General features: G+C 36.4%; 11 protein-coding genes across 11 annotated transcripts; 5 read left to right on the top strand and 6 right to left on the bottom strand.

Moving 5' to 3' along the window:
• Nucleotides 1-52: 52 nt before the first annotated feature.
• MONOS_18179 (putative trafficking protein particle complex subunit 6) lies at nt 53-749 on the bottom strand (the record flags this gene model as incomplete). Its single annotated transcript, XM_067871172.1, has 4 exons — nt 53-78; nt 131-314; nt 408-531; nt 592-749. The coding sequence occupies 4 exons, from the start codon at nt 747-749 to the stop codon at nt 53-55; spliced, it is 492 nt and encodes a 163-aa protein (XP_067720851.1).
• Nucleotides 750-851: 102 nt separating this feature from the next.
• MONOS_8697 (putative flagellar associated protein) lies at nt 852-3,059 on the top strand (the record flags this gene model as incomplete). The annotated part of the gene is made up of 6 exons (XM_067879127.1): nt 852-1,160; nt 1,227-1,288; nt 1,352-1,486; nt 1,566-1,779; nt 1,863-1,934; nt 2,025-3,059. The coding sequence occupies 6 exons, from the start codon at nt 852-854 to the stop codon at nt 2,823-2,825; spliced, it is 1,593 nt and encodes a 530-aa protein (XP_067720850.1). The 3' UTR covers nt 2,826-3,059.
• MONOS_8698 (Transcription initiation factor TFIIF subunit alpha) lies at nt 2,957-5,152 on the bottom strand. Its single transcript, XM_067879128.1, has 7 exons — nt 4,892-5,152; nt 4,734-4,829; nt 4,594-4,672; nt 4,407-4,481; nt 3,895-4,334; nt 3,666-3,775; nt 2,957-3,556 (listed from the first exon to the last, which is right to left on the bottom strand). The coding sequence occupies exons 1-7, from the start codon at nt 5,129-5,131 to the stop codon at nt 3,175-3,177; spliced, it is 1,422 nt and encodes a 473-aa protein (XP_067720849.1). The 5' UTR covers nt 5,132-5,152; the 3' UTR covers nt 2,957-3,174.
• Nucleotide 5,153: 1 nt separating this feature from the next.
• On the bottom strand, nt 5,154-8,141 carry MONOS_8699 (uncharacterized protein; the record flags this gene model as incomplete). The annotated part of the gene is made up of 4 exons (XM_067879129.1): nt 5,154-7,400; nt 7,469-7,603; nt 7,661-7,928; nt 8,005-8,141. The coding sequence occupies 4 exons, from the start codon at nt 8,139-8,141 to the stop codon at nt 5,265-5,267; spliced, it is 2,676 nt and encodes an 891-aa protein (XP_067720848.1). The 3' UTR covers nt 5,154-5,264.
• A 4-nt stretch (nt 8,142-8,145) lies between these two features.
• On the bottom strand, nt 8,146-9,193 carry MONOS_18684 (uncharacterized protein). The gene is made up of 3 exons (XM_067871726.1): nt 9,084-9,193; nt 8,612-8,960; nt 8,146-8,560 (listed from the first exon to the last, which is right to left on the bottom strand). Exons 1-3 carry the CDS (start codon nt 9,180-9,182, stop codon nt 8,403-8,405), a joined length of 606 nt encoding a protein of 201 aa, XP_067720847.1. The 5' UTR covers nt 9,183-9,193; the 3' UTR covers nt 8,146-8,402.
• Nucleotides 9,194-9,301: 108 nt separating this feature from the next.
• Nucleotides 9,302-11,709, bottom strand: MONOS_8700 (Thioredoxin-disulfide reductase). The gene has a single exon (XM_067879132.1). It carries the CDS (start codon nt 11,660-11,662, stop codon nt 10,178-10,180), a length of 1,485 nt encoding a protein of 494 aa, XP_067720846.1. The 5' UTR covers nt 11,663-11,709; the 3' UTR covers nt 9,302-10,177.
• Nucleotides 11,710-11,905: 196 nt separating this feature from the next.
• On the bottom strand, nt 11,906-12,669 carry MONOS_8701 (uncharacterized protein). Its single transcript, XM_067879133.1, has 3 exons — nt 12,514-12,669; nt 12,382-12,452; nt 11,906-12,327 (listed from the first exon to the last, which is right to left on the bottom strand). The coding sequence occupies exons 1-3, from the start codon at nt 12,636-12,638 to the stop codon at nt 12,077-12,079; spliced, it is 447 nt and encodes a 148-aa protein (XP_067720845.1). The 5' UTR covers nt 12,639-12,669; the 3' UTR covers nt 11,906-12,076.
• Nucleotides 12,670-12,899: 230 nt separating this feature from the next.
• On the top strand, nt 12,900-14,802 carry MONOS_8702 (putative 1-acylglycerophosphocholine O-acyltransferase 1; the record flags this gene model as incomplete). Its single annotated transcript, XM_067879134.1, has 4 exons — nt 12,900-12,952; nt 13,104-13,194; nt 13,255-13,669; nt 13,733-14,802. The coding sequence occupies 4 exons, from the start codon at nt 12,900-12,902 to the stop codon at nt 14,269-14,271; spliced, it is 1,098 nt and encodes a 365-aa protein (XP_067720844.1). The 3' UTR covers nt 14,272-14,802.
• A 385-nt stretch (nt 14,803-15,187) lies between these two features.
• On the top strand, nt 15,188-17,143 carry MONOS_8703 (putative ubiquitin-activating enzyme E1 C). The gene is made up of 7 exons (XM_067879135.1): nt 15,188-15,304; nt 15,428-15,589; nt 15,665-15,744; nt 15,801-16,135; nt 16,219-16,466; nt 16,591-16,727; nt 16,814-17,143. The coding sequence occupies exons 1-7, from the start codon at nt 15,197-15,199 to the stop codon at nt 17,007-17,009; spliced, it is 1,266 nt and encodes a 421-aa protein (XP_067720843.1). The 5' UTR covers nt 15,188-15,196; the 3' UTR covers nt 17,010-17,143.
• A 23-nt stretch (nt 17,144-17,166) lies between these two features.
• On the top strand, nt 17,167-17,879 carry MONOS_8704 (IFT27b, intraflagellar transport protein 27; the record flags this gene model as incomplete). Its single annotated transcript, XM_067879136.1, has 3 exons — nt 17,167-17,310; nt 17,385-17,504; nt 17,559-17,879. The coding sequence occupies 3 exons, from the start codon at nt 17,167-17,169 to the stop codon at nt 17,877-17,879; spliced, it is 585 nt and encodes a 194-aa protein (XP_067720842.1).
• A 577-nt stretch (nt 17,880-18,456) lies between these two features.
• On the top strand, nt 18,457-20,902 carry MONOS_16770 (uncharacterized protein; the record flags this gene model as incomplete). The annotated part of the gene is made up of 6 exons (XM_067869643.1): nt 18,457-18,478; nt 18,538-18,678; nt 19,014-19,101; nt 19,240-19,297; nt 19,454-19,546; nt 19,829-20,902. 6 exons carry the CDS (start codon nt 18,457-18,459, stop codon nt 20,900-20,902), a joined length of 1,476 nt encoding a protein of 491 aa, XP_067720841.1.
• Nucleotides 20,903-23,377: the final 2,475 nt, after the last annotated feature.

Genomic DNA, 23,377 nt, shown 5'->3' with positions numbered 1-23,377 from the left:
TACGTTTTGTAATAACACAAATGAAGTGATGAAGTGTAACAATTACCTTCCCTCATGCAAATTGAATTGCAAATTTACCTAGAAACAATAATGATAAAAGAATAAATGCGAATAAAAGTAGCAAATATACATTTAACGGCTGTTGAATCGGTTTCTCCTGAAACTTTGCACCGAAAGCCAAGAGCCTTAACAGCTCCTCTCAATATCCCGCATGGCATTGCAAGATATATGCTCAATTCCTCAGGCGGGGAACCACATAAGGAGATTTTTGATATCCACGAAAAGTGAGTATCTTCAAGAACAAGACACTTTTTCTGAAAGTTTACGAAAAAATCATTTGAAAAAAAAAGAAAGAAATTGCAAATTATTTTTTCTAATGCTTTGAAAGTTTAATATATGCTTCAAACAGCATCAATTCCACTAGAATTACACCTTCCCTTGAAGACAGCAGGCCAAAAACCATTTACAAAATAATCTTCAACTCCTTTCAAATTTGGTTGATAATCCGGAAGTGGCGTTTTTAAAAAGAACCTATTAATAAAATAATTCAAAACAATCAACTCAAAATGTGATAATAAGTTTTTATCAAACAATTCAGTGTATTTCTCTCCAATTTGTTGCCCCATTCGTTCAAGTTTCGAACGAGCCATATCACGTGTTTCACTCGTGCGAACAATCAGATTCACAATTTCTATATTCAAATAATCCTGCAGAAACGAAGCTACAGCTGAACCCGAAGATTTTATCATTTATCAAAAACCCAAAAATGTCATGGGTTGTATTGATCAATTGTTTGAGAGAAGAAAGTTATGATGGGTACCGTTCATATAAAAATTGCCTTATCCTTTTGAATGGCAAAAAAAGCAAAAAAAGGAGGAGCAGGGAAAAAGGGAAAAAAGGGAAAGGGAAAAAGAATTGTTGAGACAGATGAAGAGAAACGTGCCAGATTGGAGGCTGAAATGCTGATGAAAGAAGAAGAAAGAAGAAGAAAGGAGGAGGAAGAAAGAAAAGCACAACTAAAAAAACAGAAGGATGAAGAAAGTGTGGCAAAGAGAAATGCCGCACTTACATTAGCAGATGTTAGACAGCGGGCTAGACAAGCGAAAAAGAAAGAACTTGAAGAAGAAGCTGATATTGTGAGCCAAACATATGAGAGAAAAGTACACATTTTGTTTCATTTTATTAAATATAGATAAGTCATGTTCGCTTCCGGTTTATTTTGTTAGATTGATCAACGTGATGCTATTATCGAATCTTTATTCAGAGATTTGGAAGAAGCCGAGCGACAGTTTGAATTCTTTGTTAAGAATTTTTTATCTTTGCATGTAATGATCTTTTTGTTAAAATGAAGATATCAAAAAGCATTGAGAAGTCATCTAAGCAATCTTGACAACCTTATTCAAATCCAACAAGAACGATTTCAAGTCCTTGAATCAGAGATGCTTGAAGATACAGAAGACATAACTAAAGCCCATGAAGATGAAAGGTGTAATAAAATAATAATAACAAAGTACTTAGTCTTGGGGTAATTACTCTATTATTTTCAATGTTCTTAATATATGTAGAGTTGTTATCATGAAGCGTCATGAAGCTCAAAAAGAGGAATTGCTGAAAATTCTGCAAATGATGGATCAACGATTTAACGAAGAAATGGCAGAGGACAAGAAGGCATTTGAAGAAGAGAAAAAAGCGCTTGAAGAACAACAAAGGAACGATCTTATGAGGAGCAAGTCTGATTTAACAAGAACGATTGATATCTTGACAAATGCCTTGTCGGAGGTTGTTAAATATTTTTTGTTTTATCACTTTTAAATATTCCATTTATTTTCTGATTCTTATTCACATTTAAATCTATTTATTAGCTTCACAAAAAATATATTTCAAACACAGAAAAGCAAACGCAGGAATTCAGACTATACGCAAAGAAAGAGCAGGTATAATAATTATTATAATAAAAACAATCGACAATTCTTCTTATTAAATTAAAAATTTATTGCTTTGCTATTATTCACAACCATCTTCAGATTGATGCTGAAGAGATTGCAGCGCTGATCCGGCAGATCCGTCGCAACCAGGAGCAGTTCCAGCGGGTGAAGAAGAAGATCCAGAACACAGTGAAGGAGTATACAGAAAGGAACGAGGCGCTGGCGCGGGAGCGGGATGCGATCAGCAAGCACTACCACGAGCTGAAGCAGAAGATGGCGCTGTTCCACGAGAGCCAGCAGGAGCGCCTGAAGGAGCTGACGATGCAGTCGCGCGAGGTGACGCGGCGGCTGCAGGAGCGGATCGACCTGGCTGACCATCTGATTATGGTGGCTGAGCTGAATAGGCACCTCGAGACAGAGAGGGAGAAGGTCACCCCATTCTTCCCCATCCTCGCAGAGACTGACCCGGAAATACAGGAGAGGCTCGCACGCATGGACGAGGAGATGGAGGCGGCAATGGGCATTTCACTCGCACCGTCGTCTTCTGCAAATGTATCTTCTTCTTCTTCTTCTGTCTCAGCCAGCCCAACTGGAGAAGGCGAAGACGCAGAGGCAAGAGGAGACTCAATGGCGACAGACTGGTCGCAGCTGAACCAGTTCTTCAAGAAAGCGAACAAAGTGCTGCTGGACAAGATGGCCATTGAGCACGAGTACGAGCGGATGAAGGCAGAGAATGCAGCACTGCAGCAGATTGTGGTGGAGTATCTGGACTCGATGAAAGTGACTGACTCAATCACATCCCCTGACAACCCACTGCTGATGGTCAGGCCAGCCACAATCTCAGTCTCATCCACCACTGCTGCGTCAAGGCAGGCAGAAAGAGTGGCTGAACGCGCTTGATTGTTGGTATTTTCTTCACGTCTCTCGCACTTCGTCAGCTTCAAGTCGTTTCATTCATCTTTACTCAACTCATCCGATATTTTGTTTTTAACTAGATTTTAATTGATTGCAAATCTTTTATAAGTTTATTCTTCTTTCATCACTCTCATTTTTTTTGTTTGTTTCCCAACGTGCTGTTTTTTTATTTTATTTTGCTTTTCTTTTCGAAAGAACAACACGCCAGGTGAAGTGAAACTTTGCTTTCTTTCTGAAAAAAAAAATAAAATGAATAGTTTTTTTGTGAAGTGAGATGATTTTTCTGATTAAGCAATCAATCAAATCTCATACAGAATGTGGAACATCAACACACTCACTTTCTCAGCACAAGCTTATCATCTGGTGTCTTCTTTGCGTATGTTCTGATGAGCTGTTTGTATCGTTCCTTCTGCTCTGGTGCCTTCAGTCTGGACGAGAAGATGAGTGTGAGTGCGCGCAGGGTGATGGGCTGGTGGCGTGTGAGTGTCATCACAAATTCTTCATCGGTGATTCGGGTGATGCCTGACGAAGAAGACGAAGATGTGGCCATCGCCATTGGCTGCGCTCGTGTGTCTGCAGCACGATTCCGAGAAGAAGAGATAGAAGAAGAAGAGGAGGAAGAAGAAGATGAAGGAGTAGGAGATGAAGTGGGCGTGGTGGCAGATGATGGTGAAGCAGAGCGACTTTTCAGTTTTCTCCCTTCGCCTGGTGATGGTCTGAGATGTGGAAGCATTCGTCATTCAGCAAGACACAATAACAGAAATATAAGTCAATACGATTTCAAAATAGAAACGAATTAATTATTATTAAATAAGAAAAGCATACCTTGCATTTCTGCTTGCACGTGCCTTTTTCTCTTTTGAAGAGGAAGGAGAGATCTCATCGCCAATTCTGCCAATCCTCCGCGACATCTGCTTGTCAATCGCCTCATCAGACTGGAAATGCCAAAAAGTCCAATCAAGATAAAAAAGCAGAATAAGTTCAATAAAAAAGAATGATTTCATTAAATGTATCACTTCGTCAATAACATTCATCAAATAAATAAAAAGCAAACTTCTCCATCATCATCGTCGTCGTCGTCATCTTCGTCTTCATCATTCTCATCCGAGTCAAAGTCATCTTCCAACCTCTCTTTCACTTCCAAAATCTCCTTCTCTTCCTTTTCCATTTCGCCTTCTTTTTCCTCAAACCCTTTCTCCACTGCTTTCTTCTTCAGTGAAAGCAACCTTTCGTTTTCTTCATCGTCATCTTCTTCTTCATCCTCTTCCTCTTCGTCCATCGCACCAGTACGCCTACCTCTCCTCGTTGACGTTCGCCGCTTCGCTTTTTTGTCTTCTTTTGGTGCTTCTGCAGCAGACGACAGCAGATCGACATTGCCTTCGTCATCATCAGGTATTTCCACCTCCATGTCTGGATCGTCCTCTTCTTCATCTTTTCGCTGCTCTCCAGTTTTCAAGCTACGGAAGACATCTGATTCAAGTGAATGAAACTGATCTGTTAAAATTTAAATGTAAATTCAAGTTATTCGCTTTGTACAAAAAACATGCTTGTTAAAAAAAGACATACAGCTTTGAGTCTTGGAAGAAGCAGCTGATGGTTTATATTTTTTTGAAGACGATGAAGAAGGCATCTCGCCTTCATCTTGAAGTTAAATGAACCGTGATCATGTGCAGCACGCACATTTTGAAGCATTAGCAATGAAATGTTTCAAAACAACAAATTCAACAACCCTTTTTCAGAAAAGAGCTCACACCAGGTGTTTGTTCTTCGACAATCTTTGGCTGTAGTTTGTCTTTCCATTTTAAGGGGACAGTAAGCAAGCCTTCTTTGATCTTTATACAGATACAAAAAAGATATTGGCAACAAAAATAAATTCATCAAAAATATGCAAACACTCTCTTCGGCTTCCTCAATTGAAGGAGTCGAATAAGTGATTGCAGGTGCCATTTGGAACCACGATTCGCATGGACACAATTGATATCCCTCTCTCTAAACGTTCAAAGCAAATATTGTATTATTTCGAGAAATTAGCAAATATAAAAAACAGATACCGTTCTCTGCAAAAAGGCATAACATGTGCTTTCATCCCCTGCAGGCTGACTATTATGAGAACCTCGCTGCGTGTGAATAGAAAACTGTTTTAATGAACCCCTTGACACTTGGGTCACCTCAATTGCTGTTGGATCACGCATATCAGACCTCTCAAATTTGTGAGGGTTAAATTGAATAACGAAATGTTGCTGGTTCTTAGCGCATTCTGGTACAAAAACAAGAGGAAATTCTCTTTGCATGCAAACACGCAAGTTCCAGTATGGAAAAGATCAATACTTTTCAAACATTGTTTTTCACAAAAATGTCTTTAAACATAAAGAAATGATACTAAAATTATAACAAAACAAAACAAAAGTTATTGAAATACTTTGCTCAATTCAACAATTCGTCAATTTCGTCTTTTTCATTCATAATCTCTTCAAGAGTAATTGTCTCTTCAAAATCCTCTTCATCTGGCTCTGCCATGATAGATTCCAACGTTGGAGGAGTGGGCACTTCAGGTACATTCGAAGAAGAAGCATCTTCTCTCCTTATGTTTCGATTAAAGTCCTTCATAAGCAACCATTGGCTGCCATTCATTCGTACAGTTTTTGACAAATCTGATGAGTCGCTTGCTTCCTCGTCAGTTGAATTTCCTTCTTTTGAACACTCTCCTTGAATCTCCTCTTTTTCTGCTTTGCCATTTTGGAAGTTCCCATCGACTCCCTGTTTCAGTGCATCTCCTGTTGGAAGGCCCAATTTCTCGCTTCTCGCCCAATCTTCTCTTTCTCTGTCTTCTTCGCTCTGTATTCTCTCTTCCATTTCTTTTATCAGTCTCAACTCGCTTCCATCATCTGCCTCCCCAGCATTCTCTCCTTCCTTCATCCCGTCCTCCATCCCGAGCTGCTCGCTCTCTTGTGCAAATGACATAAGCGCCTGCACAAGCTGTCTATCCTGTGCATTGTTGCTCTTCTTGAGCGATGCTATAAGAGGAGCATAGAGCGACTTCTGCTCTCCAACAGGCACTTTGGCTGGACGGTTCTGTTTTTCTATCACATTTGCACCTCTTTCTTGATATAAAATTTGTAAATGAGAAAGAAGACTCTTGTGCTTGTCGGAGGATGCACAAGATGAAGATGACAAAGGAAAATCAGGATCGAATAGAATTGAGCAGAAACGAATAGAATGCGCAATGAACGGTGTTGAAAGCACGCTTCTAACAATTCCCTTTTCTTTTTCTTCCACTTCAATTCGTTTTTGTTCTTCCTCTCGTTTTTCTCGTCGTTCGTCGTATTCTCTGAGGATGTGTTCGATGTCTTGCTCAGATGCTTCAGATATCCTTTGGATCCGCTCCAATTTTCGTTTGTTGATTTCATTTTGTTTTAGCTTCTTCTCTTCTCTTTCTTTCATCCTTTTCGCTCTTTCTATTTTCTCATTCTCAAATCCTTCTATCATAATCTCTGCAAGTCCCTTGGAATTTGTAATCGATTCTTTGTTTTTGTCATTCTCTTGCTCTTCTTCTTTGCCCCAGAGAAGTGCTTCTAACAGTTTCTGAGTTAAAATGTTGCTCTCAGAAGATTCCTGATTGGCAGGCAAGGAAAGAATATGCTGAAAGATCTGAGAAATACTAGAAAGAAGTATAGAACATGATGGATAATTGCTGAAAAGATATAGAAATGAATCTAAAAGTGTGCGGAATCCATATTCATCTACAGCCGAAGTGAGAAGAGTACTTTGAGCCATCTGATCTCCATGTGATGTGCGACATGCCTCTGAATATGGAACAAGAAAAGTGTTTAAAAGATGCTCGCTTGGTGCAACTACAACAAGTGTTGCTACCAATTCAGCAATCTTTGTGCGAAGTGAAAGAAGGTTGTTTTTTTGATTGTCATTCAAATTTTGTGGGAGAACAGAAGTTGTTGATGAAGTGGGTGAAGTGGACGACGATGAAAAAGATGATGATTGAACGTCAGATTTATCATCTGAAGTAGTTTGAGTGAATGAAAGCCATGGAATAAGAAGAGGAAGCCGAGGAACAACAGTTTCAAACACAAAAGATGTGATAACGTTGCAGCTGGCTGCAGATTCATTGTTAGTCCCTTCTTCGTCAGATATTGCTTGTTGCGAAGGATTGTTTGGGACTTGGAGTGTAAGAAGAAATAAAAATAGTGATAAAGATGGTCTTAAGTTGTTTGGGGCTGCAACAAATGAGATTGGTTGAGGGAAGCATAAATCAATTAAATCATTAAAATGAGATGATTTTTTCAGCACATCAACAACAGAAGAAGGCGAAAGTGGATAACGAGATAATTGATTCACAGAAGAAGATCCTATTCCATCTTCCTCTGATTGATTATTCATATCTTCCTCTGGGTCAGACCCAAAAACACCATCCAATATTGGATCTGGAATAAACAGCCCAAGAACATTATTCAAAATATGAATAATGTTAAAGCAATTTGAAATTGACTGCTTTGGGGCTTTTAATGCGATAACGCATGACGAAACAAAATCAGTTTCTATAAGTATCTACAATAATTATATATGCATGCAAAAACATATTGATTTAAAAAATTGAAAAAAAAGTGAGTGCAAACATTTTCAAGATCTTTCGGTCCAAAAAGAGTATAGATAATTTCAAAGATATCAATCAATAATTCGGCTATTGGAAAAACAGTAACTTTTTTGAGCATGCAATCACAAATAGCTTCTTCCTTCCATCTTTTGAAAAACTACTCAAAATTTGATTTGACAAAGCAAAGAAAATAAAACAAAAATGTAATTCAAACTGCATCGTTATTGCTAAGTATTACATTTATAACAGGTTTCTTCATGTTCGTTGCATAGACAGCTTGAGGAAGTCTGGGGTCTTTCAGCCATTCAATAACTGTGTCAAGAACTTTCTCTGATTTCAGTGCTTCGTGAATTGCTTGTTTCGGAGAAGATATAATTTCTCCAGCTAGATATGGTAATCGAAATCTCTTTTTTTCATCATACACTGTTATTTCTTGAGTCAGAAAATGAAACAATTGTTCAATAATTTCTGGTTTCCCCAAACTATAAATGAAAAATCGCATCAGAAAATGCAAAATCATAGAAGGAAAGTCGTTTTTTGATTAAATAAATTTCAAACTATTCTAAAAGTTTTTCATTTTCAATTGTAAATTCATCAATTATATCTTCTTCATCAAGAATGGTTTCCAGTGAAGCATTCCTTTCTATTAGCGCGTCAATCGATGATGACAAAATACGAAAATTTCCTTCCCACATTTACGACTAATTTTTTCTTTTCTCTTTTAAATGAGAACTCAAAAGCAAGCAAACAAAAAATAGTATGGTTTTTTATGAATTGAAGAGAATGCACATGATACGAAAACAAACATAAGAATGATATAATTTGATCTTTTTGTGGAAAGTTGTGAATTTTCGATTTTTTTTCTAATTTAATTTGTAACAGTTAAAAAAAAAACACAATTTCGTTCTGTCACATTAATATAAAAATTTAAGAAATAAAAATTTGATAAAAACGAATTATTTGCTTGAAGCTAGAATGGAAGTTAACGCCGACATGAAGGCTGACTCATCAATAGTGGATTTTGTGGATTGAAGACGTGCTTGTGTCTGGATTTCACGCGGTATAGTAAAAAATTTAGTAGAATAATCATAAGTCCATCCTCTTGCTTTCACATCTAATGATAAAAGAAAAAATTGATAAATATTGTTTTTGAAAAAAGTCAAACATTTAAAAACTTCCTCCGAAGGTAGACCGCAATATTCTGAAGTGACGGCAAGAGAAATAGTTGCACAATTCATTTCAAGAAGTGCTGCGTTCCTTTCTCTTACGGACTGTTGGGCGATAATGGCCAGCTCTGCAAACGAGTCATTTTTTGGCAAATTTCCAAACAATGAGAAATATGTTGAGAAATCTCTATTGTTAAATGCTAAAGTGATCATCTTCAATTGTTCCAGATACGGGGATTTTGGACACGCGTAATCGGCTCTGGAAGAAAGAACACGCGCTTCATCTCCTTCGCCTTGAATGAGGTGACAGAAATATTGTATTATCAACCAATATTCAATATTTTCTCCCTGTTGTATTTTATATTCAATATATTAATATAGAAAAATTGAAAGTTTGTTGATTCAATGAAAATGAAATTTTCAAATGCATAAATTGACCATTAAAATAAATCTCAAAAAATACAAGCAAACATCAACTTGTTTATCGATACATAATTCAATCAATTTTTTCCAGTTGTGACTTTTGATAAGAACGGCTTCTTGAGAATCTTTGGCGATTTGTTTGCTCATTGATCTGATCTGAACTTATAATGAAATATTCATATTTTCATTTCTTTGTTATTTCGTTTTGACTACCTTTTTTTAATTGATATTCGAATGTTCATTTATATACAAATAAAAATTTTCAATTTTAGGAATAACTTATTAGTTTTGCAGCCATTTATAATTTACTCCTTCATAAACCAAAATATGAAAAAAAAAAATAAAAATGATTCTTGTTAATTGTGGAAAGTTGAACGATTTCGTTATTGAAAAGCAAATTGAACAAATGATAAAATATAATTGAAATAAAGACGATCTACAAATCTGATAAAACAATTACGCAACGTCTCTGCTGCGAAAGCATGAATGAATGCTGAATGCAATTCTGGAAATGAAGAAAAGCATGCAAATGCTCATTTCCTCCAGAATGATAAAAAAACTACGGAAAAAAGAATAAAGTAAATGTGACAAGTACATTCCACCTCTTTTCACGATTCCGTTCTTTTATCAATTGCACACAACAATTCAAGTTATTCAATGCAACGCACTCTGTCTGCATAACACGCCTGCCGCCACTGCTGCTGTGAGAGGAATTGCACGTGGCTGAGGAGCAGGGCAGTGGAACGCAGAGGAAGAGAATCAGAGGAACAGCATGTGACTTTTGTTGAGTCTCCACGCTGCATTGGTCGCACCAAAAATTGTGTTTAGGCCATCCTCATCAGAAATGCTGAGATGCAATGCGCAAATATTCTATCAGAAAGATAAAAAAAGATTTATTTTGTCCGAAAAAGATCACAGCAGCATCAATTTGTAAATAGGTCATCGGGCGCGAGGTACTTCTGTCAATCTCTCCAATCACCAGAACATAGAAAAACAAAGAAATCAGTGAATCAACGGAAACGATTTTCCCCACCAATTCTTTAAGATTCCTCTGTCTTTCTAAGTCCATCTAACTCTACACACACTCTTTCTTACTCTCCTCCTCTCTCCTCTTCAGAAGTGTTAACCTCGCGCCTTTATCCTCAGCAGCCACCTTTTGCCTCTGAAACGCCAGATCCCTTTATCACAGAGACATTGTTTATTTCTTCAGCACAGCACGGATGGATCCCCACCACACGCTCCAAATCTCTCTTCCTCACGCCAAGCCGCAGCGATGGAGCCCAGCCGTTGATCACCTCAGCTGCATTTGGACCCAAATAGTGCAGTCCCATGACAGTCTCTTCGCGGGTCTTGTCGCATATAACCTTCACATATCCTTCTCCCTCATGGCTCCGCTCGTCGCTGATTGCCCACTCAAGCGGAGTGAACGAGCCGTGATAGACAACCACGTTGCTTTCACCCACAATGGCCTTCGCATTCTCTTCGGGCAAGCCAATTGACCCGTATTCGAGTGGTGTAAATACTGCTGTTGGAACATTTGTGTATACCATCTCCTCCAGGCTTCCTCCAAACAAACGCTTCGCAAGAATCTTTCCACTCAGAATTGCAGTTGGTGTCAGCTCTGGTGCTCCTAGCTGAGCATCACCAATGCAGTAGATGAACGGCACATTTGTTGCTGCCGTTTTATCAACTGGTATTTTCTTTGTTCGTGCGTCCATTTTCACTCCAGCAGCTTCAAGATTCAGTGCTTCAGAAACAGGTGTTCTTCCAGTTGCAAGAAGCACTGTGTCAAATTCTTCCTCTTTGTCTCCAAGTTTTCCTGTTGATTTTACAATAATTTTTCCATCTTCTTTCTTAGCAAATGCAACTGGTGTCTGCTCTTTCTGGAATTTTGTTCCGTGCTCTTCCATATATGCTCCAACTTTCTCTGCTATCTCCTGATCGAATCCTCTCAACAAAATCGATCGTACCATCACAGTTGTATCGAATCCGAGTTCAGTGAGAAATCCTGCACATTCCAATGAAACGTATGAAGCTCCAACACATAAAACTTTCCCTGGTTCTGTGGATAATGAAAACAGATCATCAGACGTAATACAGTATTCTTTTGCTCCAGGAACATCAGGATATGTTGGTCGTCCACCGCATGCGATGACAATGTATTTCCCTGTAACTGTTTTCTCTTCACCTCTTTGTTTATAAGCAATAGTGTGAGGATCTTTGAATGATGCAATGGCTGGAATATATGTTACACCTTTGGACCTAAGTTCTCCTCTATAGCCAAAACTCAATCTGCGAACATGGTTTTGCACACGTTGTACGAGCTCTGACCAGTTAATTTTTGCTGCTTTACGGTCAACACCTTCCCATCCAAAAGAAGGTGCATCTGCAATATCTCCACCGATTGCTGCGGCTCTGTGCATCAGCTTCTTGGGAATGCAGCCAACATTAACACATGTTCCTCCCAATCCCCAAGATGTACCACGTGGAGAGGGAGTCACATAATCAAAACAAAGAACTTTTGCTCCTGCATCACCAGCAGCCTTAGCGCAAGCAACTCCTCCGCTACCTCCTCCAATCACAATTAAATCATATTCATAAGGTCCAGAATCTGATGGAGTAGCCATCAATAGATGCTAAACTTGACTGAAAAAATAAAAAAAGAAACTGAAATGCACCATTATACTTTATAGATATGAATAAAATTATATTATTCTGCTAAAGAATATTTCGAATATAATATACGTTTGATAAATGAAAAATAATCCATTTAAACTTGAGTGCATATAATAATCACGAAAAATAACAAATTGGGGAAGAAAAAACACTCTTTTATTGTTGTTAAAATTTGTTTTTGAAAAACATCAAGAAAAATGCCAACAAAAAATGATTGATTTTTTCCTGGTTACGAGGATACATAATAATGCTGCAAAACTTATGAAGTGCAAAAAAATGGAGAAAATCGAACAACTTCACAGCATCATATCTGTATCATCCAAAAAATTAATCAAAAAAATAATTACTTGTTTTCATATCGAAATTTAAGGTAAAGGCTCCACTGCAAAGCGAAGTTCAGCTCCCGACTCTAACGCCATTCCAATGAAATCGATTGGCCATCCTTTTAAAACAATGGCACACGGCTTTTGACGTGGATTTGTTTCTGATTCTTCCATTTGTGTAAAGATATGTGACAAAGTAATTACTAAAAATGTGATTGAATCCATATTTGATGGTGAAATTCCAGAAACAACAATAATTTGTCCGTCTTGCTTGAATTTACCTGCCAAAAATGCTTTAAATAATAGGATAAAAATTGAATAAATAATTATTTACTGTTTGTTCATACGTGTTTCTTGATTTGGAAAAGATGCTTTAAAAGCTGCTTCCATTTTACTAGCATCCGACCATTCTGTTGCGCTATGAGAACAGTTTTATGTTAATGTGAAATGAAAATATCCAAAGATATGAAGAAACAAACTCAAAATGCACTAATGGAATTCCTTCTCCTTTAATTTTTGCTAATATATCTGCATCTTGCATAGCAGTATCAGTTTTAAAAATAAAACCAGTCTTTTTAGCTTCTGTTGGTAAAACTGCAGCCATTTATAATTTAAATGATTGTTACAAATATTATTCGTGGTTGATATGATCAAAACAATTTGTCACCACCAATTGTCTGTTAAATGAAATTTTGTTTGAAAATTGTTAAGTTGATTGTATACATTTTCTTTTTGAGAAGCTCGATTCTCATTTGATCATATTATCTTATTTTTTTCATCTCGCAATATAAAAGTTAAAAAATCAAGTTTGAATGCTTTCTAACAAGCGTTTTTTGTGCGGTTAATTAAGATATTTTCATTAAAGATGCATCCAAAGGTAGACGAAGATTTGATGAAAAAAATGCAAATGCCTCCAAAGTTTAAGCATATTCTACATGATTACAAGCCAATGGTTATAAATATTTTTATTTTTATGTTCCCATTTGGAATTAAGAATTATTTGTTATTTTTATTGATTTTTCATTTCTTTAGACACTTTATAAGAGATTTAAAATTTATATTTTTCCAGGTCCGATTTTGGCATTGATAAAAGGAGTACTCGTGGTGTTTACGTTTTCCTTCACTACGTCTGCCAAAGGATTGTATTTATTGGATATAATGTTTGAGTCCTATTCATTCATTCATTTTTATATAAATATTCTTGTAAAAATTTCCGATAGGATTGGGAAAAACCCGCTCCAAAATGGCGTCGAGTTGCTTCACAATATGTTATGAGATTTTGGTGTATTGTTGTGATGGTTTGCGCAGGGTTCTTTCACATCAAGTACATTGATCACACAAAAAAACGACCAGTATCTCGGCAACCAAAAGATTTGCCTAAATTCAAGTGGAATGAACCTTATCCACTTGTAGGTCCACATATGTCGCTTTTCGATATCATATCCGTTGGAGGATATGTTGGCACCCCATCATTTGTTGCAAAGGCAACCATGAAAAATGTTCCAATTGTATCATTCTTATTAAAAGCCTATCGGTGCATTCTTGTTGAAAGGGAAGTCGAAAAAGCTAAAACAGGCAATTCACATTCATCTTCTGCTGGATTAATAGTGGAACGTATTTCATATCCACAACCAAGTTTGTAGCCTTTATGTTTTTTAGACTTCTTTTCATGAAAATAAAAATTATTGATTCCAACAGATGAATACACTCCACACATTTTTGCAGAGGGAACTACTGGGAATGGCACTTGCATCACTCGCTTTAGTAAAGGAGTATTTATTGCAGGAGTGCCAGTCCGCCCATTTGCTGTTCACTATCCATACAAATTTTCTTCCATCAATTACGATTCAGTTGATGCCTTTCCTTTGATGTGGAACATACTTACACAATTTTACTGCTCTTTCGAATTGGAAATATTTGATGTGTATAACCCATCTGAAGCTGAAAAAGCAGATCCACAATTATATACATCAAATGTTGGAAGATACATTGCAGATCAGGTTGGATTACCATACATAGATGATATTGACATGAGAGATAAAACTGTCTGTCTTCATCTTCAGAGGGGAAAAATAACTTGGAACGAAGCACTGGACGAATTAGACCATATTGATCAGCTTAGAAAAGAAGAAAAAATCAAAGACGCAGAAAGGGCAAAAGCAAACATGCTTGCACTTCATCGATTGGAGACAAATGATCGAGAAAAGAGAATTGAACATATGGACAAAAAACTTTGAGATATTATCCAATTGTTGTTTTTCAAATGTTTCTGACTCTTTTCTCAAATAATAACATTCACGACGAAACAGTCAAAGCAATGAAATATTCAATAACCAAACGAATAAAGCATCAACGTTAATCAAGTGATAATTAATCTTCAATTTCCGGATTGATAAATCGGATCGCGAAACCTCAGTATAGTTCAACTGTCGCATTGATTAATATTTATCATTTCTTCAACACGAGTTGCATTTTTGTAATCAAAAGACCAAAACTTGTTACAGCTTTAAAGTAGTTCATTGATCCTTGACATTTCAAACAGTTTTTGAAGAAGAAACATTACTTCTACATTCTTCAAGTTCCACAAATGATTTTGTGAGATCTTTTCCCGCTGTAGATAGAACTACTTGAGATTTGTCGCAAGTTGCTGCAGCTTTCGTTTATGTTCAAGAACTTTTGAAGTATTGCTTGGTAATCGTTCATCAAAACATTTTCTTTCAAATGGGAAGTCGATGTTAGTGATGATTCAATTGTTGAAATTAAGCTCTCGGACTCTGCTTCAAAAACAACTTCATCTGCAGTAGATAAGACTTTCTCTTGGAGCTGAAAAATAAGCAAACATCATGAAAGAAAAATAAACTCAGAGAAATTCATTATTAATTCACACAAACTTTCGAAAGATATCAAAGTTTCAAAAGATTTAGTTAATTTTTCAAGATCTTGAGTTATGGACGTTTCAATTTCATTGATTGCCTTTTTTGACCGTGAAGCCTGGATGATGCTAACAGTTTGTTTTGACATTTTAAAATAATAAAATGTATTTTTGATCAACAATTGAAAAAGGAAAATTGAGCATTCTGGTTTCACAAACAAGGTTTTTGAGTATAACAAATAATAACATATCGAAATAACAGAATCCCATAAGAAATCCAAAATTTTTCAATGACTGAACAAACCACTTTACTTGACCAGGAACGTTGGGAAGGCATATATAAATTGATGGAGCATCCATCCATGCTCACTCCTGACTGCACAGAAGAGCCAGAAAAAGTTTGATTAAAAAATGTCAATTAGATTTCATTGAGCTTATTTTTAATCTTTCAATCAATTAATGATGAAAATTTACAATCTATATTATGCCACATTTATTAAATTGTAATATGCGACATTTAGTTAAAGACATTTTTGCATTCAATGAAAATTCTTGTGATTGGCGCAGGAGGTCTTGGATGCGAAGTATTGAAAGACCTAGCGCTGTCTGGCTTCACAGACATTCACGTCATTGATTTGGATACAATTGATATTAGTAATTTAAATAGACAATTTTTATTTACGGTTTGAGACTCTTTAATCTTTTGTTTTTGAATCGTCGAATAACTGTTTCTGGGCTTCTATTGAATTCTCCTCCAGGAAAAGGATACAGGAAGGCCAAAAGCAGAAGTTGCAGCCGAGTTTGTTAACAAGCGTGTTGAAGGATGTCACGTTACTCCGTTTGCAGAAAACTTTTGAAAATACAATAAATAATTTCTTTTTTTAAAAAATTTAGATATGTTGGAAATATCAAAGACAAGCCTATAACGTTTTATCACCAGTTTGATATGGTGATTTCTGGGTTGGATTCTGTTGATGCCCGTCGTTGGATGAACGCGACACTTGTGGATATTGCTCGAGATGGACAGATTATTCCTTTCATTGATGGAGGCTCTGAAGGATTCTCTGGACAAGTTCGTGTGATTCTGCCAACTGTAAATGCATGTTATGAATGCGGAATGATCTTGATCCCACCGCCTGTTACATTTCCTATGTGCACAATTGCTTCAAATCCTCGTGTTCCCGAGCATTGTGTTGAGTGGTCTTTGCTCGAATTCCCAAAGGCACATGGTTTGAATTTTGATGAATATTTTTCATTGACTTATTTTTTTTTATTGGCTCTTATTGATTTTTGTTTTTTCATCTTCACTCAGATGGAAGAAAGCCAGACGGCGACAAAGAAGAAGATGTGTTGTGGTGTTTGAAATGTGCAAGCGAAAGAGCTGAAAAGTACAAAATTGAAGGTGTTGACTTCAAGCTCACACTTGGTGTGATTAAACACGTTATCCCAGCTATTGCATCCACAAACTCCATCATTGCAGCGATGTGTGTGAACGAGGCAATGAAGATTGCAATGAATGCCCTTAGCTTGGATAACTACTGCCAGTACTCTGGTGCTGAGGTAATGTTGATTCTCTTTTCGATCTTTCATAAATTTCTTCGTTTTTTCCTTTCTCTTTTGAATTTTCATTAATAATACAATTATTGTGTTTTGCCTTCCTCAATTGAAAATGTTGAAATAACAGCAACCATACACCAACACATTTGAATTTTCTAAGAACGAGACCTGCCTTGTCTGTGCAGACATCTCATCCGAGATTGAAGTTCGCAAAGATGCTCCATTCGATGAAATAATGACAAAATTGAAAGAGAATCCAGAATAGTGTGAACATTTACTTTTCTACAAACTTCTTTTTTAATTTATTCATGATTGTGTTTTTTTTATTTTCAAACAAATTATTTTTACAGTCAAATGAAAAACCCTTCCATTCAACTACCTGGAGGAATTCCATTATACATGCGTGCACTTGCTCAAACGCACGATAATTTACAGAAACCAGTTGGAGATCTTTTTGAGTCGGACACAGAATTGGCTGTGACAGATCCTGTGTTTCCACAGGGAATGTTCCTTCGACTAAAAGTAAAGTTTTCGAACGATGATTAGTTTTATTTTTTGATTGTTATTTAAAAATTTTTTGGCTCTTTAGAAATGCTTTAAAGAAACAATTAATAAATATATTTTTTTAAATCGAACTACGCGAAAGCTTTTATTTTAAGAAAATTGATCAAAAATTTGAATAATATTTTTATTTGACCGTTCGATGAGTTCTTCAGAGGGCTCTGTAGGAGCAACAAGCCTTTTGCGATGCAAACTTGCTGTTGTTGGTGATGGAGCTGTTGGAAAGTCGAGTATTGTACAACGATTCATCAGTTCTGATTCTGGATTTAACCCAGCTTACACATTGGTATATATTTTCCATGTTGTAAAAAAAAATTCAGTTTTGTCTTTCCTTCTTATTATTCAAACATAATAAAACAGACTCCTGGATGCGACCTGGAATTTAAGCAATATTTTGTAAAGGATTACAACACAACTGTCGAATTTCTTATTGCTGATGTTGGAGGCCAGCAATTATTCAGCACGCTTCGCAAAGAATATGTTTAAAATTTTTCAATACATCTTAATGCATTATTTATTTTCTTTTTTTGAAAGTTGACAAACATTTCTGCAGTTTTATATGTTTATGATATTACAAATGAAGAATCATTTCTATCGCTTCAAAAATGGTACAAAGAAGTCGAAGAGGCAGCCGGAAGAAATCTTCCTGGAGTGGTTGTTGGAAATAAAGTTGACTTGCGTTCTGTGGGAATTGTCGATCCTCTCAAAGCTTCTGAATTTGCTCGTCTTCATGGGCTTTCATTTGTTGAATGCAGCGCAAGCGAGAGCGTAGATGTGCTATCTCCTTTTGACACAATAGCTACAGATATGTGCAAGCTATTTCAAGAACGAGTTGAAGCTCTCAAGCTTTTGTGATTCATTTCATATCAATTCAAAAACACATATCTTTCATTTCACTATTGTTCAAATCATTTTTTATTTATTAATCAACATTCTTGTGATTTGTTGTTTGTATTAAATTATAGCCAAGCATTTAAGTTTTTTTCTGATCGACCCACTTCCAAAAAAAGGCAAACAAAAGTGAGAAAATAAATAAGAGAATTTGGAGATATCGTTGAGTATTCAAATGAAGCTCATATAAATGAGACAGGATTAAAACTTTTATACAGGCTACGACTCGAGGTGACAGCTGGAGAGTTGAGAACATTGATTGCTGATGATCTTTTTACTGATAGAGAAAATGTTGTTTTAGTTCATAAAGGAAAATCTTTAGTTGACAATGTCATTCTCAATGGTAAGTATTTTATGTGTTTTTAATATTTTGTTTATAATAATTAAAACTGTATCTTATCCTGCAAACAAAACATGATTTATTATTAATTGATTCTCATCGATGAGGATTGGATTTATCACGTCCATTGCAGTTTAGAATCATTCTTCGGTATGAATCAAGCACTTTTTTTCCATTAATATTAATTTGAACACAACAGCGATGGTATACATCAAAGCGCTTGGTCTTCTTTTAAAGAGAAAAGGCCACATCAAACGGGAACAACATTTAATAGACTTCCAGATTTACCCGTGGGAACAGATATTAAATATCCAAAACTGAAAGATGGAGAACTTTTGATGCAGAGCTACAGTATGGATCAACGAGTAAGAGATTTACTCAGGATTCAAACACCGCTTCTCGCTGATGCAATCGAAACAGGGAGTCTGGAGCTTGTTAACAAGATATTGTTGGAGCGTTTTCGAACAGAGATGAAAGCCTATATTGTTCATAAGCACAAGGAAGTACGCTTTTCTCTTATGCAAATTTTATGTAAATGAATATTTTTGTGATTTAGAAATATGTAACAATTTTTCCTTATGCCCCAGATGCAAAAGAAGAGCTTTCAAAAGCTCAGAAGAAATTTGCAGTTGAAGGAAATTGGAAGAAGGCACTTTAGCTATTGCCAGATGTATGCTACATCTCCTATTGATTCTTTATTTGCTTATTTTGAATATAATCGAAATCTTTTCATGTTCAAACAAGTTTGTTTTGTGCAGGCTTTATCAACGATGTGCGTGTGGCTATCCTTGTTGACTCAGGAGCTGCAAGAACGTTTATCACACTGCAATGTGCAATCAAATGCGGGTATGCTCTTTTCTTTAACTTAATGAAAAAGCTTATCTTTGATTTATCGATATTCGATTGCTATATATTCTATCACAATACTCGTATAAACAATACAATTAATATAATCCTCCCCCACTTCAAATAACTCATTTTCAGATTAGAAGAAGTGATTGACCAGACGACCCACGGCACAGCTGTTGGAGTTGGAACTGGGGTCATCATGGGCTATATCTCATTCAGTTGATTTGATGGTTTCTTCTTCTTCTTCTTCTTCTTTTGGAGACTCAAATTTATATTTATTGTTTAATCATTTTTTTATTGCAATAATCATCCCAAATGATATGTTTTTGCAATGATGTTACGCGAACAGATTGAAGGAATGCTTGTCTCCACTCCAATGTTTGTGTTAGAAGGGGGCGTATTTGATGTCTCACTTGGAGCAGACAATTTGCGAAAATTTCGAGTTTGTAATTGCAGAACTCTTGTATTATTTGCATTTATCATTGAACTTTCACAATTCATTTTTTAATTCAAATATTTTTACTCTGCTTTGTCTGTTTTTCTGACGAAGTGCAAAATCGATTTGATTGACAATTCAATGACTATAGGCCCTTACAAGTGCAATTTCCTCACAGAAGACGAGCTGAGGCATTTTGATGATGTCTCACACACACAATCATCAGCATCTTCACAGGAAGATCTTTTTAACGCAACTTTGCCTCCGTTTTTATCGATTCTTTCTTAGAAAACAACTAAAAATGGCAGCACATTTCACCAAGACGATGAAGCACAAACTCCACTGCTTTCCAGCTCTTTTGCTTCCACCTCATCCACTTCATCCATTTCATCCCAAACAGCTTCTCCTTCAGTTGAACTCTCCATTCAAGACAAATCATCCACTGAATCTCCTTCCAGCCCTTCATTTCCTGCCATTGTGATCCATCCTCCCAAAAATGCTGCACCTGCCCAGCCTTCTCCTCTGCGCCAAGCTGCAGGAAACGAAAACTCCTCTGTTGCATCTGACTCTTCTGATGCTTCCTCTCTCTGCCAGGCGCCTTCCATCGCCTCAGACATCACTGTGATGTCTGACCACCTCAACAACTGCGATGTTTCTCATCCGCAGCACAAAAAGCGCCTTCCGTCTGCTTCTTCATACGCTCAGCCACAGACAGCTCCGAATATCGTGGCGTCGAGCCAGCCGCAGCGTGCAAAGAATCCGTACCCGCCAATCAACCCATCCACACGCCTTGGCGTCCATTCAGGCTCTGGCCATCGCCGGCTGCTCCTGCAGCTGAATCTGTCTGGCTCAGCAGGCAGCCCTCGAATAGCTGTTCCTCGGGCACTGAAGCCACGCTTGCTTGGAGATGCACATTCACATTCACATTCGCATTCACGCCCACATCACACACACTCTCACTCCTCTGCACTTCGCCCTTCTTCTTATCACGGCCCGACGCATGCAGCTTCGCCTGTCTCTGCCTCTCCTCCGAAAGACGATCCTCGCTCAGACCGCCACCACCACCGCCATCACAACCGGTCTGATCCTGAGGCATCGCCTCTTCTTTCGCCTGCTCCGAGTCCTCTTGTGCCGCCATCGCCTTCTCCGCCTCACATCCGCACGGCAACTTCGCTGCTAGCCAATTCAAGCTTGAAAGACGCATCCAGCTCATTTTCTGTATCGTCGTCGCCGTATCAGTCTTCCCCGTTTGTGGAAACGCTGACAGAAATGGGATTTGGAAAGCGAGAAGCTATTTATGCTCTGCATCAGTCGCGCGGAAATCTTGAGAAAACGATTCATCTTTTAACTCAAATGCTATGAAGCTGAAGATGAAACAGGAGAAGAACTTGATTTTCTTCATTTTTTTGTCTATTTTGTAGCAGATCTATTGTCTTTCTTTTCTTTATGTTTCGTTAAAATTCATGTTTGTTTATGCACTTTATGAATTAGATTTTAAGTTTTTGTTTTATGAAAAAGTATTTCTTCCTTTTATCCCTTTCTTTTTGACGCACTCTCTTATTTGTATTAATAGCATTTAAAAAGTATTGTGCTGATGCAAAAGAATATGCGTTACCTTCTCAACTATCATATTGCGTTTTGCTCATTGATTTGTTCACTTTATTTATCCATCGAAAAGTTTGTAATCGAAAAATTTTAAATCGAAAATAAAAGAGATAAATGCAAATTGATGAGAAAATTCATTTTCAATTTTAAAAGTTGAAAGACAACTTTCTAAATGAAAAGAGCATTTGGCCAATTTCAAATTCGAAGAAATTTAAATTTTCATCACTTCCAAAAATATTCAATGAATATATAAAAAAAAACGATTAAACCTTTATTATTTATTCATTATTAAAAAACTATGATTTTTCGGGAGAAAGGCTTTTATATAATAAAACAATGCTTTCTTGGTATTTGCTTTTATGACGATTACACATTGCAAAGCAGAAAGAGAATTGAAAATTGACGTTAATGTCAGGGAAGTAATTGAAATTTTTGCATGTAATATGGAGAACATTTGTGAAAATTCATCTGATATTACTTTGATTACTTCAGTTTTGCATTTTTTCCTATTTCATGAAGGCACTACTAAATCTTTTTGAAATTATAGATATCCTTTACCTCACACTATCGTTTAAAGAACAAATGAAGAAAAATTCAAGGTGTTTATTTTCAACACTTATAAAAAAGAAATCACTCTTTTGAAATTTTGTTTTGGAAACGTTGCCCAAAAACATTTGTGGAAATTTTAATATCAAGTGTCTTTTTGGATGCGGGAAGAAAATACATCATCAACAACATATTTATTTGATAAATTTTATCAAATGAGTGTTTTGAACAATAAGCCAATCGATCAACATGTTCTTTGCTTCAAAATTTACCATCATAATGAATAGTTAGTGGACCTTTCCTTCAAATGATATTTGCATCAGTTGGTCAAACGAATCATCAATGGAAAAATATTAACTTTTTTTCATCCTTTTCAGAATTTTACGGAAAATGGATCAAAAAGTTAAAAGGCAAAACATCAATAAAAGAGGAAAAAAGTGGAGAAAATTAGAAAAATTTCAGAAACAGATTTTCTCCAAGATGCAACAGATCTTCGTTCTTTTCTTTCCTTCGTTTCATATGCGAGCTTTTGAACAAAAATCTTGATGAAATAATGTGAAAGATCGTTTGTCTCATAAAATTCACACGTTTTGAAAAAGTTATATTTGTTCTTTATTTCACACAATTTTCAACCATTAATTCATGCATTTTCATCATTCTTTCGTTTTCAATGACAGTTGATTTATTCATATGCGGTTGTTTACAAGCACATTTTTGTTATGTGATTTTTCCAAAAAAATTTTTTGAAAGGCTTGAATTATTCTTGTTCTCCATTTATGAATATTGATTGATTTTTCTGAAGATTCAACGATTTTCATAATATTCAGAATGGTGTGGCTGCAGCATTTCCTGATTGGAAAGAACAAGAATCATGTTTTTCCATTAACGAATCCAAAGTTATGGGCTAAAAATGTTCACTTCTTGTTTTTTTATTAAGGGTTCAGAAGAAGAATTTCAGTTTTCTTTTTCTACTGATGCAAATGCTCAGTGCATCAACATTTTTGATTTCCACGGTTCAATTGTTCATAATTGCAATTCATCAATTTTCTTGTGGAGAAGAGAACTTTTTGCATAGTCATATCAGAGAGATGCATCCCGATTGTTCATTTCGAATTCCAACATCAAATATAAATCCATCTTTTCAAGACGCGCAATTTGCAATATCTGAAAATACAGAGTCAAAAAACGATTTGAAGAGTCTTCTCAAAGCCGAATTAATAACTTCAAACACATCAATTTGCATTCGACAACTTGTGCTTCTGCAGAAAGAGGGCTGCTATTTGGTTTCTTCAAAGTTCAACTCTTCGCTTCAAATATGTTCATGCTTGCTAAAGTTTGCAGGAAGCGAAAAGGATGGTTTGTTCTTTGGAGGTTGTGGTTCGCTTTCGTTTTGGAATATTTCGCTTCACTTTTCAAAGAATGTGAAGACAATGTCAAGCCTTGTTGAAGTACCTATGAAAAATTTAAACTGGATTGATGATATTAATGCAGAGGTGCGTGATTCAGAATTCTTATCCTTTGTTCAAGGACCAACACCGTTTGTTCAACTGTCACCCTTGACTTCCATCACAATCAGCGAATGCTCCTTTTTTAATGTTTCACAGAAAAAAGTCAACGTGAAAACTTGCCTGCCTTTTTCTTATATGAATCCAGATAAGAGATGTGTAATGGATTCAGTGAATTGCA

The sequence above is a fragment of the Monocercomonoides exilis genome, assembly GCF_001643675.1.
Source record: "Monocercomonoides exilis strain PA203 chromosome Unknown scaffold51-639645, whole genome shotgun sequence".
Taxonomy (NCBI): Eukaryota; Preaxostyla; order Oxymonadida; family Polymastigidae; genus Monocercomonoides; species Monocercomonoides exilis.
Note: the sequence above shows the minus strand (reverse complement) of the source record. Positions and strands in the feature narration are given on the sequence as shown.

Coding starts and splice junctions, on each gene's coding strand:
- MONOS_8698 (XM_067879128.1), bottom strand. CDS start 5,131: ATGCAAAGAGAATTTCCTCTTGTTTTTGTACCAGAATGCGCTAAGAAC. Junction 4,830..4,891: donor ATGCCTTTTTGCAGAGAACG/GTATCTGTTTTT, acceptor TTGAACGTTTAG/AGAGAGGGATATCAATTGTG. Junction 4,673..4,733: donor TTGAGGAAGCCGAAGAGAGT/GTTTGCATATTT, acceptor ATCTGTATAAAG/ATCAAAGAAGGCTTGCTTAC.
- MONOS_18684 (XM_067871726.1), bottom strand. CDS start 9,182: ATGAGCAAACAAATCGCCAAAGATTCTCAAGAAGCCGTTCTTATCAAA. Junction 8,961..9,083: donor GTATCGATAAACAAGTTGAT/GTTTGCTTGTAT, acceptor AAAATACAACAG/GGAGAAAATATTGAATATTG. Junction 8,561..8,611: donor TTCGGAGGAAGTTTTTAAAT/GTTTGACTTTTT, acceptor TTTTATCATTAG/ATGTGAAAGCAAGAGGATGG.
- MONOS_8700 (XM_067879132.1), bottom strand. CDS start 11,662: ATGGCTACTCCATCAGATTCTGGACCTTATGAATATGATTTAATTGTG.
- MONOS_8701 (XM_067879133.1), bottom strand. CDS start 12,638: ATGGCTGCAGTTTTACCAACAGAAGCTAAAAAGACTGGTTTTATTTTT. Junction 12,453..12,513: donor ATTCCATTAGTGCATTTTGA/GTTTGTTTCTTC, acceptor CTGTTCTCATAG/CGCAACAGAATGGTCGGATG. Junction 12,328..12,381: donor TTTTCCAAATCAAGAAACAC/GTATGAACAAAC, acceptor TATTATTTAAAG/CATTTTTGGCAGGTAAATTC.
- MONOS_8703 (XM_067879135.1), top strand. CDS start 15,197: ATGACTGAACAAACCACTTTACTTGACCAGGAACGTTGGGAAGGCATA. Junction 15,305..15,427: donor GCACAGAAGAGCCAGAAAAA/GTTTGATTAAAA, acceptor TGCGACATTTAG/TTAAAGACATTTTTGCATTC. Junction 16,136..16,218: donor CGAATTCCCAAAGGCACATG/GTTTGAATTTTG, acceptor ATCTTCACTCAG/ATGGAAGAAAGCCAGACGGC.